At 37.0% G+C, this 20424-nt stretch overlaps 3 protein-coding genes across 4 annotated transcripts; 2 read left to right on the forward strand and 1 right to left on the reverse strand.

Moving 5' to 3' along the window:
• Nucleotides 1-1136: 1136 nt before the first annotated feature.
• LOC136780964 (platelet binding protein GspB-like) lies at nt 1137-12998 on the forward strand. The gene is made up of 8 exons (XM_066739583.1): nt 1137-1246; nt 1295-1350; nt 1430-1555; nt 1626-1682; nt 1772-2065; nt 2184-2600; nt 2672-12573; nt 12671-12998. Exons 1-8 carry the CDS (start codon nt 1137-1139, stop codon nt 12974-12976), a joined length of 11268 nt encoding a protein of 3755 aa, XP_066595680.1. The 3' UTR covers nt 12977-12998.
• A 1128-nt stretch (nt 12999-14126) lies between these two features.
• On the forward strand, nt 14127-15103 carry LOC136780900 (uncharacterized). Its single transcript, XM_066739485.1, has 2 exons — nt 14127-14305; nt 14392-15103. Exons 1-2 carry the CDS (start codon nt 14224-14226, stop codon nt 14796-14798), a joined length of 489 nt encoding a protein of 162 aa, XP_066595582.1. The 5' UTR covers nt 14127-14223; the 3' UTR covers nt 14799-15103.
• A 300-nt stretch (nt 15104-15403) lies between these two features.
• Nucleotides 15404-17372, reverse strand: LOC136780897 (uncharacterized). 2 transcript variants are annotated; one of them, XM_066739482.1, is made up of 3 exons: nt 17169-17372; nt 15995-17058; nt 15404-15904 (listed from the first exon to the last, which is right to left on the reverse strand). In XM_066739482.1, the coding sequence occupies exons 1-3, from the start codon at nt 17275-17277 to the stop codon at nt 15563-15565; spliced, it is 1515 nt and encodes a 504-aa protein (XP_066595579.1). In that variant the 5' UTR covers nt 17278-17372; the 3' UTR covers nt 15404-15562. The 2 variants fall into 2 exon arrangements, with proteins under 2 accessions (XP_066595579.1, XP_066595578.1); XM_066739481.1 differs by having other exon boundaries at nt 15404-17058; nt 17169-17368.
• Between the last annotated feature and the right edge of the window lie 3052 nt (nt 17373-20424).

Raw genomic sequence — 20424 nt, forward strand, 5'->3', positions numbered from 1 at the left:
TGGTAAACCATCCCTCGAACAATTACTTTCGCTGTACAATTTGATCCAGGTACGACTCGAGAATCTCTAATTATTCAGATTGTATAAGACACATATCATCACAGCTCGTATAATGTTTAAATCAATGAACGAATTATTAGCAAATGGTACGACTCACGATTTCTATGTTGATATTTCAGGCCGAAGCACAAAAGATATTAGATTGCCAAAAGTTTAACAAATAAAACGAGGAAACTTCCACACGTATTGACTTGAACATCATGACACAGTATTCAGATTATTTCTCTGTAATAGCACATATTTGCTCTCTTATTTCTTCTTAAAATAAATATCTAATTTAATGTACCTACATGTTTCAACGTAAGACGACCTAATTCACAGAAATCTATGTTAACTGAGTTTTAAGGAGAACAATGATTTTGCAATTTTGTACATATTTTCTCATTTTTCATTTATACCATTAATAAATGTATAGTACGTTTTCAAAAAAAGCTCTCTATATTTTTCAATACCCTCCAAGGATCATCCTTCACTCGTTTTTATGTCGATATTTTTCTCTCGAATATATGCCACACTATGATAAAATAAGCTTGTCTGAAGATTTAAAATTGTTGATATAGAGACAAAACTTTCCTAGTAATATTTTTAGAAAGGAATATAATTCAATTAATCGCACACTTTAATTTATATAGAATATAACGATAGATTCATGAGGTATTGATACAGTTGGTAAACGACATTGGATTTTCTGTTTTATGCATTCTATCACCCAGTTAAACTAGCCTATTTCTGAATAAGATTTTCTGTATAACCACTACACCAGTATATCAATAACACGTGCGAAAATTCTCCAATTTTAACATGGCAATTAATTAATGAGAATTTTATTGTTTGATTAAGAACTGTTGGGGAGTATACATTTCTGAAAAATAAAAATTCCATTGTATTATTAACGCAAAAGAGAATTTTTATACCAAGTAAGAGCAAGGAGAGAGGCATTAAAATAAAGAGTAACGAGCAATCAGGTGTAGCTCGCACTTGTCAGCCAAATTAAGACCATGCCTCTCCTAATGAGCAGATAACTTTTCGAAACTATTCGATTGGAAAGCTGGCAAAATTTTTATTGATTTACATGCATGACGTTCGTGATGACACTCATCAATAACACGTATTTAATCCGGCGTGCGCCTACTAAGCACAGAACTTTTCTAAACGTCGCGACGATCGTAGTTGCTGGCGTGGCGAGGTTTAAAAAAAAAATAACAAAAAAATATTGTATATTCTGACATGCCAGGTCGTTCTATCAGCTAAACTGCCGGAAGCTGATCACTGAGGCAAACGTGAGTCTAAGTAACATGTATTTCCACTATCCATTAATAATTAATCTTACCGCAATTAATATTCGCACTAAATCTTTGTCGATTTTCAGAAAAAAATATGTACATTAAACTGTGGGTTTTATTGTGCATCGCAATTGTCTTCTTGACATTTGCGAACGCTGCAACTACCCCTTCAACGACAGCTGCAAACCTTGAGCCTGCAAGCCCAAATCAATGTAAGTATAGTATTTTAAAAAAAATATTCAATTTTCGTACACATTTATATAATATGAATATTTCACCAAGGGAAACAATTTATTCCTGGAAATCAGCAAGACTATGGCTCATCCGACGAAAGTGGCTGTAAGTATACTCGAAAGGAAGACAGCGTTCTATTAAAAAAATACTAAATATGTATAAGAATATGCTCATTGATAAATATGTTAAAAAAGGGAAAAAATTTGGTCCTGGTTACGATGAGGGTGCAGAATCTCGTCGATCATCGCTTGAGTCTTCACCGTATCCAGGATTCACGTGCTACCGGGAGGGACTTTTCGGTGACATTAGCGACTGTAGGACATATTATCGCTGTGTAAAGACAAGATACGGTAGGCTGATGCGTCTTGTAGAAAAGTGTGACGTAGGACTAGTATTCTCCACACGGTATAAGATTTGTACCTATCCTGCTCAGAGTGAACGACGCAAGTGTGGTGGTTTTTCAAGAGGACAATATCCTCCAAATTCAGGTAAAATCAGTATCAACAGAGTTATAAATCCTTTCTAGCCTGTACTAAAATATCATGGGTATCCAGCGAGTGCCAAAGACACAGTAACTGTTTGACGAAACTAAAGTAAAACTTGCAGATACGTCGACGAAGTCTGGACTACAAAACGGAAAAAATCACCGTGACGAAAAGTACAAATCAGACGCACAGAAAAGTCTAGAACATTTAGGTAATAAAAGTGTAGATTTAATTTTCTTACGGGATTGGCTAAATGTTCCAAAAAGTATGGATGGCTCGGCAAAGTTCAAATGCACCAGGGCAGGATTTTTTTCACATCCTACTAATTGTAAAAAGTTTATTCAATGCTTAAAAGTAGGGAAACACAAGTTGGTATCGTTTGCTTATAATTGTGAAGATGGCAGAGTATGGGATCAAACGAAAGAAATTTGTGTTCTCACGCGTGACGGTAAATGCATAACGAAAATCCAAAATTCAGACAAAAGACATCACAATTCACAACAGAAGACTGGCACCACTGAGAAACCTGATATTTTAGGTACGTGAATAGTGTAAGTCGGATCGCAATTCTCTGTAAGGAAATTAATTTAAACGACTAATATTCATCAGGACGGGAAAGAAATCCTCAATATCCACCCAATCAAGGAAGCGGTAATAGATGGTACCCAAATGGGCAGGTTAACAATGGATACCCAGAAGGTAATCGAAATAAGTATCCAAACCAGTGGAACAGTGATTATCCCAATGGATGGAGTAAGGAATTACCTAATGAATGGAGTAATGGGTACCCAGAAGATAATAACAATAGAAATCCAGGTGGACAGCGAAATGGTTACCCAGATAATAGAAGAAATAACGATTATCCTGATAGAAATAGAAATAGATTTCCCGAAAATAACCAGCAAGAATCGAATAATGGATATCCAGAACTACGCCGTAACGAAGATCGAGACAGGAATAACAATAGATATCCCAACACCAATGAAGGCTGGGAAACTGATGTATCACAATCACCGAAAAATCGGTATCCTGAAGGTCAGAACCAAACACCACGAAGTCCATATCCTCGTAACAAAGATACACCCGACTATGATAAATTGTCCGAAGGGATCCAGCAGAAAGATAAAAATGTCAATTCAAGACCACTAAATAGTAGACCTCGTGAAAAGGGTCAATCGCCATTTTACCCGCATGAAAATCATTTAGAGTCATCCACTATAGATCCAAACCAATCTGATAATACAATTTCTTCTACTGAAGTTCCTAAACTAAAATCAGAATCTTTACGCAGTAAAGGTGAAGCAGATAAATCTCAAGGACAAAACGAAGCTCAAGATCATTCTGCAGCAGTAAAGAAAGAAACGAATTTAACGGAAAAAGACGATCAAATTGATTCGCAAGCAGTTACTTTAGAGTTGGATCAATCCGAAGAGCAAACTGAGGATCTACATTACTCTAAAGAAGACAGCTCTGAAGAAAAGAAAAAACCTCGCAGTCAGTTTGAAGAAGCAAGTTCTGATAAAAAGCCGAAAACACGCCGTCACTCTGGAGACCACAACTCTGAAGAGAAGAACAAAGCATCACACAATTCTAAAGAAAATAGTTCGGAAGAAAAGATGAAACGCCACCATCATTCTGAAAACAAAAGCTCTGAAGAAAACACAAAAAGCAAAAATAGATCTGGAGAAGAAAGTTCTGAAAAAAAGAAAAAATGGCCTGGTAAATTTGGAGACAATAATTCTGAAGAAAAAATGAAAAGTCGCCATCACTCCGGAGAGGATAGCTCTGAAGAAAAGAATACGGCGTCGAAAAACTCTAAAGAAAATAGCTCCGAAGAAAAAACGAAACAGCCCCATCGGTCTGAAAGCGAAAGCTCTGAAGAGAACAATCAACATCACCGACATTCTGAAGAAGACCATTCTATAGAACATAAAAAATCACCAAGACGCTCTGGAGAAGATAGTTCAGAAGAAACAACTAAATCTCCACCACTGTCCGGAGAAGAGAGTTCTGAAGAAAATATCAAGGCATCGCAACGCTCTGGAGAACGCAGCTCCGAAGAGAATACAAAATCTCCACGCAACTCTGGAGAAGACAGTTCTAAAGAACACAACAAGAAACCACGACACTCTGAAGACGATAGCTCAGAAGAAAATACCAAAGCACCAAGAAATTCTGGGGAAAGCAGTTCTGAAGAACATACCAAATCTCCAACGCACTCTGGAGAAAGCAGTTCTGAGGAGCACACCAAGGCACCACGCAGCTCTGGAGAAGGCAGTTCTGAAGAACATACCAAGGAACCGCGGCAGTCTGGAGACGATAGCTCAGAAGAAAATACCAAAGCACCTGGAAATTCTAGGGAAAGCAGTTTTGAAGAACATACCAAATCTCCTCCGCACTCTGGAGATAGCAGTTCTGAGGAGCACACCAAGGCACCACGCAGCTCTGGAGAAGGCAGTTCTGAGGAACATACCAAGGAACCGCCACACTCTGTAGAAGATAGCTCAGAAGAAAATACCAAAGCACCAAGAAATTCTGGGGAAAGCAGTTCTGAAGAGCATACCAAATCTCCTCCGCACTCTGGAGAAAGCAGTGCTGAGGAACATACCAAGGGACCGCGAAACTCTGGAAACGATAGCTCAGAAGAAAATACAAAAGCACCAGGCAATTCTGGGGAAAACAGTTCTGAAGAACATACCAAATCTCCAAAGCACTCTGAAGAAAGCAGTTCTGAAGAACACACCAAGGACCTGCGACACTCTGTAGAAGATAGCTCAGAAGAAAATACCAAAGCACCAAGAAATTCTGGGGAAAGCAGTTCTGAAGAACATACCAAATCTCCTCCGCACTCTGGAGAAAGCAGTTCTGAGGAGCACACCAAGGCACCACGCAGCTCTGAAGAAAGCAGTTCTGAAGAACACACCAAGGACCCGCGACACTCTGTAGAAGATAGCTCAGAAGAAAATAACAAAGCACCTGGAAATTCTAGGGAAAGCAGTTCTGAAGAACATATAAAATCTCCAAAGCACTCTGGAGAAAGCAGTTCAGAAGAACATACCAAGAAACCGCGGCAGTCTGGAGAGGATAGCTCAGAAGAAAATACCAAAACACCTGGAAATTCTAGGGAAAGCAGTTCTGAAGAACATACCAAATCTCCTCCGCACTCTGAAGATAGCAGTTCTGAAGAACATACCAAAGTACCGCGGCATTCTGGAGAGGATAGCTCAGAAGAAAATAACAAAGCACCAAGAAATTCTGGGGAAAGCAGTTCTGAAGAACATACCAAATCTCCTCCGCATTCTGGAGAAAGCAGTTCTGAGGAGCACACCAAGGCACCACGCAGCTCTGAAGAAAGCAGTTCTGAAGAACACACCAAGGACCCGCGACACTCTGTAGAAGATAGCTCAGAAGAAAATACCAAAGCACCAAGAAATTCTGGGGAAAGCAGTTCTGAAGAACATACCAAATCTCCAAAGCACTCTGGAGAAAGCAGTTCGGAAGAACATACCAAGAAACCGCGGCAGTCTGTAGAAGATAGCTCAGAAGAAAATACCAAAGCACCAAGAAATTCTGGGGAAAGCAGTTCTGAAGAGCATACCAAATCTCCTCCGCACTCTGGAGAAAGCAGTGCTGAGGAACATACCAAGGGACCGCGAAACTCCGGAAACGATAGCTCAGAAGAAAATACAAAAACACCAGGCAATTCTGGGGAAAACAGTTCTGAAGAACATACCAAATCTCCTCCGCACTCTGGAGAAAGCAGTTCTGAGGAGCACACCAAGGCACCACGCAGCTCTGAAGAAAGCAGTTCTGAAGAACACACCAAGGACCCGCGACACTCTGTAGAAGATAGCTCAGAAGAAAATACCAAAGCACCAAGAAATTCTGGGGAAAGCAGTTCTGAAGAACATACCAAATCTCCAAAGCACTCTGGAGAAAGCAGTTCGGAAGAAAATACCAAGAAACTGCGGCAGTCTGGAGAGGATAGCTCAGAAGAAAATACCAAAACACCTGGAAATTCTAGGGAAAGCAGTTCTGAAGAACATACCAAATCTCCTCCGCACTCTGGAGATAGCAGTTCTGAAGAACACAACAAGAAACCACGACACTCTGAAGACGATAGCTCAGAAGAAAATAACAAAGCACCAAGAAATTCTGGGGAAAGCAGTTCTGAAGAACATACCAAATCTCCTCCGCATTCTGGAGAAAGCAGTGCTGATGAACATACCAAGGGACCGCGAAACTCTGGAAACGATAGCTCAGAAGAAAATACCAAAGCACCAGGCAATTCTGGAGAAAGCAGTTCTGAGGAGCACATCAAGGCACCACGCAGCTCTGGAGAAGGCAGTTCCGAGGAACATACTAAGGGACCGCGAAACTCTGGAAACGATAGCTCAGAAGAAAATACCAAAGCACCAGGAAATTCTGGAGAAGGCAGTTCTGAAGAGGCAAACAAAGTCACACACAACTCGGAAGAATCAACTCCTAAAGCAGAAAATCCGGAAGAAGCAACCGAAGATCCTAATCAATCTAGTGAAATAACGCCTGAAGTAGAAATTGCCGAAGAAGCAACCGAGGATCCAAACAACTCTACCGAAGCAACTCCTCAAGTGGACAGTGCTGAAGAAGCCACCGAAGATCCATCCAACTCAGAAGAAGCTACTCCAAAAGCAGATTCAGGGAAAGTAACTGACATTCCACACCAATCGGAGGAAGTTACACCTAAATCAGAAAGTTCTAAGGAAGTAACAGACACTCCAAACGAGTCTGACGTAGTTCCTCCTAAAGGAGAAACGTCTGAAGAAATAACTAACGCACCAAATGATTCTGAAAAAGTTACTCCTAAGGCAGAAGGATCTGAAGAAGTAACACCTAAACAAGAAAATTCTGAAGAAAAAACTGAAAGTCCAAAACACTCGGACGAAGTTACACCAAAGATAGAAAGTTCTGAAGAATCAATAGAAGTTCCAAACAACTCTGAGGACGAATCTCCTAAAGAGGAAGTTTCTGAAGAAGCATCTGTTAAAGGAGAAAATTCTGACGAGATAACTGAAAGCCCAAAACCATCGGACGAAGTTACACCCAACCAAGAAAGTTCTGACGAAGTAACAGAGACTCCAAGCAGATCTGACGAGGTTACACCTAAAGAAGAGGAACCTGAAGAAGTAACAGACACTCCAAACGAGTCTGACGAAGTAACTCCTAAAGGTGAAGGATCTGAAGAAATAACGGACATTCCAAACGACTCTAGCAATGTAACTCCAAAAGGAGAAAAATCTGGAGAAGTAACACCAAACGGAGGGAATTCTGGCGAAACAACTAAAAATCCAAATCACTCGGGCGAAGATACACCTAAACCAGAAAGTTCTGAGAAAGTAACACACGCTCCAAATAACTCTGACGAAATCACTCCTAAAGGAGAAGAATCTGGAGAATTAACTGAGACTCAAAATGACTCTGACGAAGTAACACCTAAAGGAGAAAAATCTGAAGAAGTAACACCAAAAGGGGAACATTCTGACGAAACAACTGAAAATCCAAATCACTCGGGAGAAGATACACCTAAACGAGAAAGTTCTGAAGAAGTAACAGACGCTCCAAATAACTCTGACGAATCAACTCCTAAAAGAGAAGAATCTGGAGAAGAAACAGAGACTCCAAACGACTCTGATGAAGCAACTCCTAAAGGTGAAGGATCTGATGAAGCACCAAATTCCCCTAACGACTCTGATGGAATAACTCCTAAAGGAGAAAAATCTGAAGAAGTAACACCAAAAGGAGAACATTCTGACGAAACAACTGAAAATCCAAATCACTCTGGCGAAAATACACCTAAAGGAGAAAGTTCTGAAGATGTAACAGACGCTCCAAATAACTCTGACGAATCAACTCCTAAAAGAGAAGAATCTGGAGAAGAAACAGAGACTCCAAACGACTCTGATGAAGCAACTCCTAAAGGTGAAGGATCTGATGAAATAACAAATTCTCCTAACGACTCTGACGAAGTAACTCGTAAAGGAGAAAATTCTGACGAAGCAACTGAAAATCCAAATCACTCGGGAGAAGATACACCAAAACAAGAAAGTTCTGAAGAAGTAACAGACGCTCCGAATAAGTCTGACGAAATTACTCCTAAAGGAAAAGAGTCTAGAGAAGTAACAGAGTCAGCCGACGACTCAGACGGAGCAACTCCTAAAGGTGAAGGATCTGATAAAGTAACAGACGCTCCAAATACCTCTGCCGAAGTTACTCCTAAAAATGAAGGATCTGATGAAGTAACAGATGCTCCAAATACCTCTGCCGAAGTTACTCCTAAAGGTGAAGGATCTGATGAAATAACAAATTCTCCTAACGAATCTGACGAAGTAACGCCAAAAGGAGAAAATTCTGACGAAACATCTGAAAATCCAAATCACTCGAGCGAAGATAGACCTAAACGAGAAAGTTCTGAAGAAGTAACAGACACTCCAAATAACTCTGACGAAATTACTTCTAAAGGAGAAGAATCTGGAGAAGTAACAGAGACACCCAACGACTCAGACGAAGCAACTCCTAAAGGAGAAAATTCTGAAGAAGCAACGGAAAATCCAAATCACTCGAGCGAAGATACACCTAAAGGAGAAAAATCTGAAGAACTAACGCCAAAAGGAGAAAATTCCGACGAAACAACTGAAAATCCAAATCACTCGAGCGAAGATACACCTAAACGAGAAAGTTCTGAAGAAGTAACAGACACTCCAAATAACTCTGACGAAATTACTTCTAAAGGAGAAGAATCTGGAGAAGTAACAGAGACACCCAACGACTCAGACGAAGCAACTCCTAAAGGTGAAGGATCTGATGAAGTAACAAATTCTCCTAACGAATCTGACGAAGTAACTCCTAAAGGAGAAAAATCTGAAGAACTAACGCCAAAAGGAGAAAATTCCGACGAAACAACTGAAAATCCAAATCACTCGAACGAGGATAAACCTAAACGAGAAAATTCTGAGGAAGTAACAGACGCTCCAAATAACTCTGACGAAATCACTCCTAAAGGAGAAGAATCTGGAGAAGTAACTGAGACTCCAAACGACTCTGATGAAGCAACTCCTAAAGGTGAAGGATCTGATGAAATAACAAATTCTCCTAACGACTCTGACGAAGTAACTCCTAAAGGAGAAAATTCTGACGAAGCAACTGAAAATCCAAATCACTCGGGCGAAGATACACCTAAAGGAGAAAAATCTGAAGAACTAACGCCAAAAGGAGAAAATTCCGACGAAACAACTGAAAATCCAAATCACTCGAACGAAGATACACCTAAACGAGAAAATTCTGAGGAAGTAACAGACGCTCCAAATAACTCTGACGAAATCACTCCTAAAGGAGAAGAATCTGGAGAAGTAACTGAGACTCCAAACGACTCAGACGAAGCAACTCCTAAAGGTGAAGGATCTGATGAAGTAACAGATACTCCAAATACCCCTGCCGAAGTTACTCCTAAAGGTGAAGGATCTGATGAAATAACAAATTCTCCTAACGACTCTGACGAAGTAACTCCTAAAGGAGAAAATTCTGACGAAGCAACTGAAAATCCAAATCACTCGGGCGAAGATACACCTAAAGGAGAAAAATCTGAAGAACTAACGCCAAAAGGAGAAAATTCCGACGAAACAACTGAAAATCCAAATCACTCGAACGAAGATACACCTAAACGAGAAAATTCTGAGGAAGTAACAGACGCTCCAAATAACTCTGACGAAATCACTCCTAAAGGAGAAGAATCTGGAGAAGTAACTGAGACTCCAAACGACTCCGACGAAGCAACTCCTAAAGGTGAAGGATCTGATGAAGTAACAGATACTCCAAATACCCCTGCCGAAGTTACTCCTAAAGGTGAAGGATCTGATGAAATAACAAATTCTCCTAACGAATCTGACGAAGTAACTCCTAAAGGAGAAAATTCTGACGAAGCAACTGAAAATCCAAATCACTCGGGCGAAGATACACCTAAAGGAGAAAAATCTGAAGAACTAACGCCAAAAGGAGAAAATTCCGACGAAACAACTGAAAATCCAAATCACTCGAACGAAGATACACCTAAACGAGAAAATTCTGAGGAAGTAACAGACGCTCCAAATAACTCTGACGAAATCACTCCTAAAGGAGAAGAATCTGGAGAAGTAACTGAGACTCCAAACGACTTAGACGAAGCAACTCCTAAAGGTGAAGGATCTGATGAAGTAACAGATACTCCAAATACCCCTGCCGAAGTTACTCCTAAAGGTGAAGGATCTGATGAAATAACAAATTCTCCTAACGAATCTGACGAAGTAACTCCTAAAGGAGAAAATTCTGACGAATCAACTGAAAATCCAAATCACTCGGGCGAAGATACACCTAAAGGAGAAAAATCTGAAGAACTAACGCCAAAAGGAGAAAATTCCGACGAAACAACTGAAAATCCAAATCACTCGAACGAAGATACACCTAAACGAGAAAATTCTGAGGAAGTAACAGACGCTCCAAATAACTCTGACGAAATCACTCCTAAAGGAGAAGAATCTGGAGAAGTAACTGAGACTCCAAACGACTCAGACGAAGCAACTCCTAAAGGTGAAGGATCTGATGAAGTAACAGATACTCCAAATACCCCTGCCGAAGTTACTCCTAAAGGTGAAGGATCTGATGAAATAACAAATTCTCCTAACGAATCTGACGAAGTAACTCCTAAAGGAGAAAATTCTGACGAATCAACTGAAAATCCAAATCACTCGGGCGAAGATACACCTAAAGGAGAAAAATCTGAAGAACTAACGCCAAAAGGAGAAAATTCCGACGAAACAACTGAAAATCCAAATCACTCGAGCGAAGATACACCTAAACGAGAAAGTTCTGAAGAAGTAACATACCCTCCAAATGACTCTGACGATGTAACTCCAAAAGGAGACAAATCTGAAGAAGTAACACCGAAAGGGGAAAATTCTGACGAAACAACTGAAAATTCAAATAACTCTGACGAAGTAACTCCTAAAGGAGAAGCATCTGAAGAAGTAACGGATACTCCAAACGAATCTAACGAAGTTACGCCTAAAGGAGAAAAATCTGAAGAAGTAACTCCGAAGAATGAAAATTCTAAGGAAACAACTGAAAGTTCAAAGCATTCTGATGAAGTCACCCCTAAAGGAGATATTTCGGATGAACTTACTAAGCCACCAGGACCCTCTAGAAAAGATAGCTCTGAAGAACAATCTGGATCGTCCAGCCAGTCTGCAGAAGATAGTTCTGAAGAACTCTCTAATTCCTCGAAAGAAAATAGTCTAGATATTCATCCTAATCCTGAGGATCCTTCTCAAAAGGATGAACCGAAAAGAAGTACAGAGAATCTTGAATTACCAGATGATTCTCTCATTCCTACTGAGCCAGATGAACCGTCAGAAAAATCCAAGGTGACTGAAATTCCTGAAGAGCCTGAAGTAACCGAAAAGTCAAAGGTAACAGAAAATCCTGGTATTCCTAAAGTAACGGAAGTACCTGAAGTATCTAAGAAACCGGAAAAGCCTTCCCATCCTGAGAAACCCGACGCAACTGAAAAACCTAGTGTAACTGAAAAGCCGAAAGTACCAGAAGGTCCCAAAGAAACTGAAAAGCCTGAAGTTACAGAGACACCTCAGTTACCAGCAGATCCACATGTAACCGAGAAACCCTCAATTACTGAGGTACCTGAAATACCAAAGGAGCCGAAAGTAACGGAAAAAACTGTGGTACCAGAAGTACCTAAAGTTACAGATACACCTAAAATACCAGAAAAGCCTACTGTGACAGATAAACCTGAAGTACCAGAGGTACCAGAAGAACCAGAAGAACCGGAAGAACCAGAAGAACCAGAGGTACCAGAAGAACCAGAGGTACCAGAAGAACCTGAAGAACCGAAAAAACCAGAGGAACCTAAGGTACCCGAGAAGCCTGGAGATTCAAAAGAGCCATGCGCGAAACCTAAATGCAAAAGTTCCGGTTTTATGCCAGATTCTGAAGATTGTACAAAATTCTACAGATGCGTAAATAAAGGAAACTATTATGAACTACTTTCGTTCGTATGCGGACCCGGAACTGTTTGGGACCAAAGTATTTTTACTTGCAATCATCCTTGGGCAGTACCAAATTTGAAATGTAAACATGATACCCAGAAGCCAGTAACTGAAAAACCAGTAACTGAAAAGCCACCTGTAACAGATAGACCGATTTCAGTGCATGAGCTGGGAGTACGTTGCCCTCTAGCCAGCTCAGCTGATGATACAACTTCTCTTGTGTGTCCTACTTCTTTCCGTCGTCATCCTAAATATTGCAATATATTCTATGAATGCAAATTTATTTCCTCATCTGACGCAACAGTTTCTTTATTTAGCTGCCCCGAAGGACAGTCGTTTGATGAACACAAAACTGAATGTGTCCCTCAAGCAAATGATTATCGACACATTATGCAATGTACTGATTATAAACACAGCAAAGGAGCTTCGAAATTCCCTATCGTAAGTAACCATATGTTTCCTTATTCATAAAAAGGAATTTTATTTCTAATGTGAATCTAATCATTTTATTAACTACACGAAAATATTTCCATTTCAGTTAAATGCCCCAACAAGCATTGTATGCCCTTATAAAGGTAATTTCCCTTCTATTATGGGAGAATGCTCATCCAAATACTACCGATGCGAATATGATGATTGCGGATTTCTTCGAGGATATGTACGTCATTGTCCAAAGGGAAAAGTTTTTGTTCCACGCTACCATACTTGCGAATCGAAAATATTGAAACCAAATTGCCAGTGCAATTCTAAAGATGTCAATGTCGATATTCAACAATCACCAGTAAAACCTCATAAAGGATTATTCATAGAACATAATGAATATTATTATATTCAAGAGACATAGGAATAAATAAAGCGATTGAATATTCATATTTTATATGACGACTGTTTAAATTTTTATCTTAGTAAATCAAAACTGTTTAAAAATATACAGATAAGTCAAACGAAGGTTTTATATATTTTATTTTATTATTTTTTCCTTTGGACTTTATTGATTGGTTTATGTAACAAATTGAAATAATATTTACAAATAGTACTGGTAAATTATTACGCATTTAGTTCTTAAAACGTATTTAAAAATCGGATGTGTCAGAAGAAATATATTCAATATCCTACTCAGATTGTTTTACTTTTACCACGCATTGTAAGACTCCGCTAAGTCTGCTAAAAACGTTATGAACAAAGTATTAAAACTTAAAGGGGAGACTGAGAAGAGAAAACAATGGTTCATTTAGCTAAATGTGAAATTGATATTAAAATTTTACCAACAGTTACCATTATCCCGACCATCACCTCCAAGAATTTCGCTTGTGGGTTTGCTTTATCCGATGAAGATAATTTATATTTGTACATTTTTGACTAGATAAAACAGGTATCTGTTTATCGAGAAAAAAAATATTAAGAATAGTCGATAATTAATTAAGATCTAAGTGAAATAATAACATTTTCTTAAAGATCATATTAATATAATTAATTAAAAAATTTTAAGTTATCAATAACACTGAGAGATTCCTGGAATTTCTTATAAAAATATACATATTTTAGAAATCGACCAATGAATATAAATATAGGATATTCTTTAACCTTATATGAATAATAAAATATTATGTATTTTAATGATTAATTGTATATTATAACTCAAATAAGTTATTATAGAAAGAGAACTGAATAAATTTTGAACAATATATGAAAAGGTGGCCCAATTAGCACCATCGGAAAGAAAGATTTGCTGGTGAAAACTTCAAATTAGTATGACTAATATTTTTAAATAGTGTACTTTGGTATGAGCTGTCCAGGCAGAAACGTGATGGTGGGAAAATTGCACAACACAGCGAAAAGTGACAAGGTGACCGATAAGTGCTTTACTAAAAATTAAAGTACTGGGGAAGTGAGGGGGCAGAAATTACACCAACGCATAAGCTTGCATACATATATTTAAAAACGTTTTTCTATATCTTTCTAATATCTGCGTAACGATAGCAATAGCATCAGTTCCTGTTACGCACGACTCGCTGTTTATAAAATGAGGTGTACGTAATTTACGATGCATAGTTACGTTAAGTCCTTTTGCATCCTCCTCTTGTGGTAGACATGTGGTCCCAGGAGTGTCGTAAGCTTACCCTCCTGTTGCTGTCGTTCTTGATTTTAGGCTGTGTCAATGCCAATAAAATTAGTAAGCTTTGCATTTCTTTATAAACAATGTTCATTTTAATAAAGATTAGTTTAGTGGCAGTGCAATAACGATTTGTCTTCTTTCAGTTGCAAAAAGAGATGACAGTAGCTCTAGTTCAGGAAACGTCTCCGATGTATTTTTAGACGCAATGAATTCTGCAATAAATGAACTGATCAAATTACCAATCATAGGATCTATCCTTCAAAACTCTCTCGATGGACTTTATAACGCAGCTGAGTCGTTTGAAATTGCAACCAATGGATTTTTGGGTAGGATAATGGGAGGTTCGCTTCCTTGCACCATTTCAGAAAACGGCACGACATGCCAAGGTATTTCGGACAATGGTGGAATAGGTATATTGGTCATCAACGCCATTAATGAAGTTCCCGACTTATTTCTTCCTTCAATCGTTAAGAAATTAATTGTATTAAGCATCAGCAGTTTATGGGATCCACTCTTTGATGTGATATTTGGTGGTATGCCCACAGCATAGTAGATTTCGTCATAGGAATGAAAAGATTTCACATTTATTATATTCTTCTTTATCAATATTTATTCCACATATTGATAAGAGTGGAGCAAATAATTCAGAATGAATTTTGTGAAACGCAATAGACAGTTTTTGTATTTTACTTGAGTAATAATTGATTAATTATAGTAACATTAAATTTCATATATGTTAAAATAAAATGGCTACATAACATTTATCTCTTATGATTATATATCATTTTTTTCATATGAATTATAAATGTATCTCATACTGATATTGAAGTGATAAAATAAACATTATATTAGTTATATTTTACGTTTGTATCCCAGTCTTCACAATAAAAAAAAACAGAGAAGAAGAACATTCAAGACATTAAAACGTTAGATTGAAGTAACTTTAGATTCCATCGCTTGTTTTAAATAAACGAATATTGTCGGTATGGCAACAATATCTTTCTAGAAATCATAAGATTGTGAAATCATATTATATTAATCATTTATTATAATCATTCAGTACAAACCATGAAATTGTAGCAAAACTATATAGTTTGCAATAAAACATATTATTTCAAAAGGTATTTTTGGTATAGAAAATAAGAAGCAACGACGTAATTTTACAATTTTTACTTAAGAATCATTTATTGATTTACAGTAATAAGTAATAAATTAATAGAGAGAGAGAGAGAGAGAGAGAGAGAGAGAGAGAGAAAGACTTTTGGCTTTAGGAAATGAGAAAGTTGGTACTTTATTTATTTTTAAAAGTTTTATTTAAAGAATGCCCAGAAGTTTTACCAGCATGTAACCTTGGTGAAAATCATTGATAATACTATCCAGGTCCGGGGGCAAAATCCCGGTTTTTGCAAGTTGCTGAAGATTATTGTCAAGGGCAGGTAGAAGTATTTTAGTGGTCATTGCCCAGAATTCTTTCAAAGAAATTTCCAGTGCTTCTTCGGACTCATTGCTAAGATTTTTCGTAGCATAACAGACAATCGATTTGCCAAAGTTAAATGGGTCAGTGATTATTGAGACGGCGGAAGGCATAGAAGAGATTCGCATTTTTCTACATTCGGCGACCGCTTCCTCAAGGATCTCGAAACCATCAATCCCCATCTGCATACCCATGTTAAAGAGATCAAATGTCAAATTTAGAGGAGTAGTTAGTAAAGTATTCATCAGCCTCCTAAATAATGAGGTTTTTACTTGAGTTTCTCGTTTCTTGCGGGAAGAAGAGGATGAGGACGCATGTGAGGAAGAGCCTGAAGTACCATTGAGTTCTGCGTCAAGGTCAACGATCTGGTAAGGTGAGACATAATTCGCTGTTGGTATCAGGTACTTTCTAAGAGAAGGGGCAGCTTGTGGCCAGAGCTTAACAGCAAACACATAAACTTTGTACATAAGGTCAGCTGTAAGAATCCTACTGTCCTTCACGAATTTTTTCACAAGATTAACAAGGGGCTTTAAAATATCATTGAAAACAAATTTTATGGGAAACACGAATGGTGCAATGATAGGATAAATCGGACTGATTGCTAACTTTCCGGCGGAAATCAAAGGCTTCATAGCATCCCATGTTAGCTTGAAGGGTAATTTGGCAGCCTTGAATGACACTTTAGTTGAATCGTCTACCACATCCCAAGAAACAGATAATCCATCTTTCGAAGCTTTCCACAGTTGTTTAATAATCTCCCCAACTGGACCTTCCAAATTTTGTATAATACTATCAAAATATAATATGACCACTTCAGTTTGGTAGTTCGTCGAACTCGAGCTTGAGTTTCCACTTCCCGATCCTTCGCTATTAGATCCTCCACCGTTGTATTCCTCACTGCCAGATTTTTCATCACTGCTGGATCCTTCACTACTGAATCCTCCACTGCCAGATTCATCGCTGTTAGATCCTTTGTTGCTGGATTTTCCACTGTCAGATTCATTGCTGTTAGATTCTTCGATGCTGGTTTTTCCACTGCCAGATTCATTGCTATTTGATCCTTCACCGCTAGAATCTCCTACTTCATCATCTTCACCGCTCCCTTTTTCATTTGTTCCTTCATCACCTACACTTCCTTTATCTACTGCACCTTCTGCACTTATTGCAACTCCTTCTTCCAGTGGACTCCCTCCAGCCTCTCCACCCCCGATAGTCGATTCTCCTCCTCCATTACCTTCTGTACTACCTTCTTCACCTTTTGTACCTATTTCATTACTAGTAATTTCATCTGTAGCTGATTCCTTCAATGGCCCTTGTACTTCCAACAAGTTGCTTCCTATAATTATCCATTCAATTTTAAATATTAATTAAAAATAAATATAGTATAAAGACATTTAATTTTCTAGTAAATAAGAATTATTTAATTAATACTTAAATCATACTTGCCTTCAGACGGATTCACCGACACAAGTAACTGATCTGGTCTGGGAATAGCGTTTACCAAAATCACACAGTAGGCCAAACCAAGAATCGCCAGAACTACCGGCACCTTCATCGTTGTACTCGCATATACGAAGAATTGATGGTGAAAAAAGGTTCATATAGTTCTCCCTCCATTCCACATAATATATTTGTAGCTTATCAATGTCATTTAACTAATACCATTTCCAACTGTGAACGCGAATCCTCATTGTGAAGCTAATAAATCGATGAATAATTGACAACTTTTTCACCGCATCAAACAACACTACCTCTTCTCCCTTAATTGACGAAAAATCTAATTCGAAGAGCCTCTTTTAATTAGTAAAAGAAAGTAATAATTATAACTGTCCGCAAGGTTATTCTTATCAGCTCCAACGACGTTAGCTGCACAAAATGTCGAAAGAATGACGTAAGTATTTGTCGATGTTTGCTAAAAAAACAAATTAGAATTATTCTAACAAGCCTTTGCTCATTAAGTCACTGATGGGCTTACTCCTGGTTTTGGGCTTATCATACAAGAACGTACATTCTTGAAAGTCGACTGCCCTATTATCATTGCAAGCAACAGGTATAATTAATTGTGTCATTTGCCATTGCACGGAAAATGTCACTTGAAGAGTGATTCACTCTTTTTTTTAATAAAGAACTTTTCACCATATACTCCGCTGATTTGATATTTTTTATCTTTTCTGTTTTCTTAACTAACAATTGAATTCTTGTATGATTCATCATCAATGCGTTTTACGAAATCATCAAAAACTAAAGGATTTACTATATGCCCATTTCTCATTCAACTTAAGCAATTCAAATAAGAGTCTTTGGAATAAAATAATGTAAAACTTATTACATATATTGGTGAACGGTAACACACGTGTAAAAAATTATCTAAGTAATTACTGTGTATTTTTCAGCACTCCTCTCATGGTAAAAACATCATAGTAATTTGATAAATTTTTAATAGTAATACTATAAGCAATTATGAATTATTTTTTTCACTGAAACGCTTAGTTTTGAAGATATTCGATCGCTTTCAAACATTTAGACACACAGTATATATTTATTTAAGCTTTTAGGTAACATCAAATTGAACGTAATGATTTTTAGACAGTGCATATATAATTACATAATAATAAATTATAAACGATATATAATATGGCTACATAACATTACTCCTTAAGTATATTATTATTTAATTCATAAGTATAACAAACTTGACACAATTTATTAATGTTTTCGATTAGTTAAACTTTATTCAAAGGATTCAATCCAATGACTGGTGAGAAGTGAAGATGTTATACCGGCATGCACAATTATTCCAGTATCGATTACTGGTTGATGAAACGGCCAATATTAAAAATGTTTAAATCTTCGTACATTCAGCCACCCAAGGTGTTATGGAGAATATCTCACAAGGTAGAGCAACGTGATACAAATTTCTCAGAAAGCTGTCGAGATATTGGTAAAAAACGGTGTTGATAGGCCAAAATAATGGTGTAATGGATTGCAAAATGCCTTTGGTCTTAGAAGTTGATTCACCTGACGCTACCGCAGTATCTGTAAGGAAAAGCATTCAAAATTACCGCATTTTTTCTAAATTGAGTTAGAATCAATATATGCTACGTATCGAAATGACTGATTTTTATTTATGATTAATTGTGGACAAGGGAAAAATAAAGCTTGTTTTCTCACCAGTACCTTGACAACTGCCAAAGTGCATTATTGTCACGAAAAAGACGAGAATGAAAAATGCTCTGGTGTACAAGCCTGCCATTTTGGATCAGCCACTATCTAGTAGTACCAAGTAGCTCACTGCCCTAATGTGAAGGCAGTTCCTTCCGGTTTCGATATATATAACCTATGCTTCTTGCAGTCTACCTCTTATCACTTGGTAGAACGACTCGTCGTATAACCTTTATGTTTCTGTCTTTCTGTCGGTTTACTAATGCGTCAAACAATTCGTAGTTTCCTATGCATTAACATTACATAATACATAAAGAATTATATTGCAGATATTGAGTTTACACACTTACATATAATGTCATTCTAATTAAGAAATTACATAGCGAAGTAATATTGACCTGGTGCTTTGTTCAATGTCTATGTATACTCAAAAACAACTCTTAGGTCACGATCAAAAATTTCCATTTCTATCAGAAGGGTTTATCTATATTATTTTATTTTTATTTTTTATTAATTTATCCGGTGTGTTTGGTACTATTTATAACAAGTTTAATACTATAGGGGGCTCTTCGTTAATAAGTCCACAATGCAAATCTTAAAAAATAAAATTTCGACATATACCTATTTATTAAAGGATCGCATTCAACTTTTATTTCACAAATGATTATTATTAGGCGTATATAAGTTTTTTTGATCAAATTTTTTTCCGTTTATTTCTACAATTGTATTTCTTAAAAGTTGCTAAATATAATAAAAGTCTGTGATATATGCAATCAAACTCTATAGGGCCATTTTAAATACTCTCGAAGTAGCATTCATAAATATTTCATAAGATTTGAAAGCTAAACTTATATATTAAATTTTTTTTCTACTATGCATATAAATATTTTTTAAGGTATATTTTCCTGACTCCAGATTTATGCCTATCTCTAATGATGTATATCATATTGTTAATAATATATCGTTATAAATATTTGATAAATTCTACATTCGTGTTAATGGCTATTAAACCGTGTAAAAAGTAGTGTAAAGATACAATACTCTCTCTTTCTCTCTCTCTTTCTTATATAGTTATGCTTTTTCCAGATATTTCTTTCCAAATAAATTATACGCGATGTCATTGTCATTTTGCGATTATTTTTGTTGATAAAAAAAGCGATACTTAAGCGACAAAAGTGTCCTTACACAAAATATAATATGTCATTTACTCGTTAATTGATTTGCATATCTACAAATTCCTAATGAGCTTTCTATTTCCGGTTTTTAAAAGCTCCTATCAATTTTTATACATAGAGTTTCATTTTAAAAGTTTTTGGTAATTAAATATAAACGCCTACAAAATTAAATTTACATTGAGAAGGTGTATATTTACAAACATTTTTATTGAAATATAAATTACACAAGAATGGGTTATACAAAAAATTAGATTTATCAACATTTTATTTTTAAACTATGTGTAATAATTTTGCAAAATTTATTACTTGATATTTTTATAATAAATGCTTTATTAAAAATAATAGAGGATTTGATTTTGAAGTCA

Source organism: Prorops nasuta, unplaced genomic scaffold (genome assembly GCF_024137725.1).
Source record: "Prorops nasuta isolate Cenicafe-Biocafe unplaced genomic scaffold, Cenicafe_Pnas_1.2 PNAS00021, whole genome shotgun sequence".
Taxonomy (NCBI): Eukaryota; Metazoa; Arthropoda; class Insecta; order Hymenoptera; family Bethylidae; genus Prorops; species Prorops nasuta.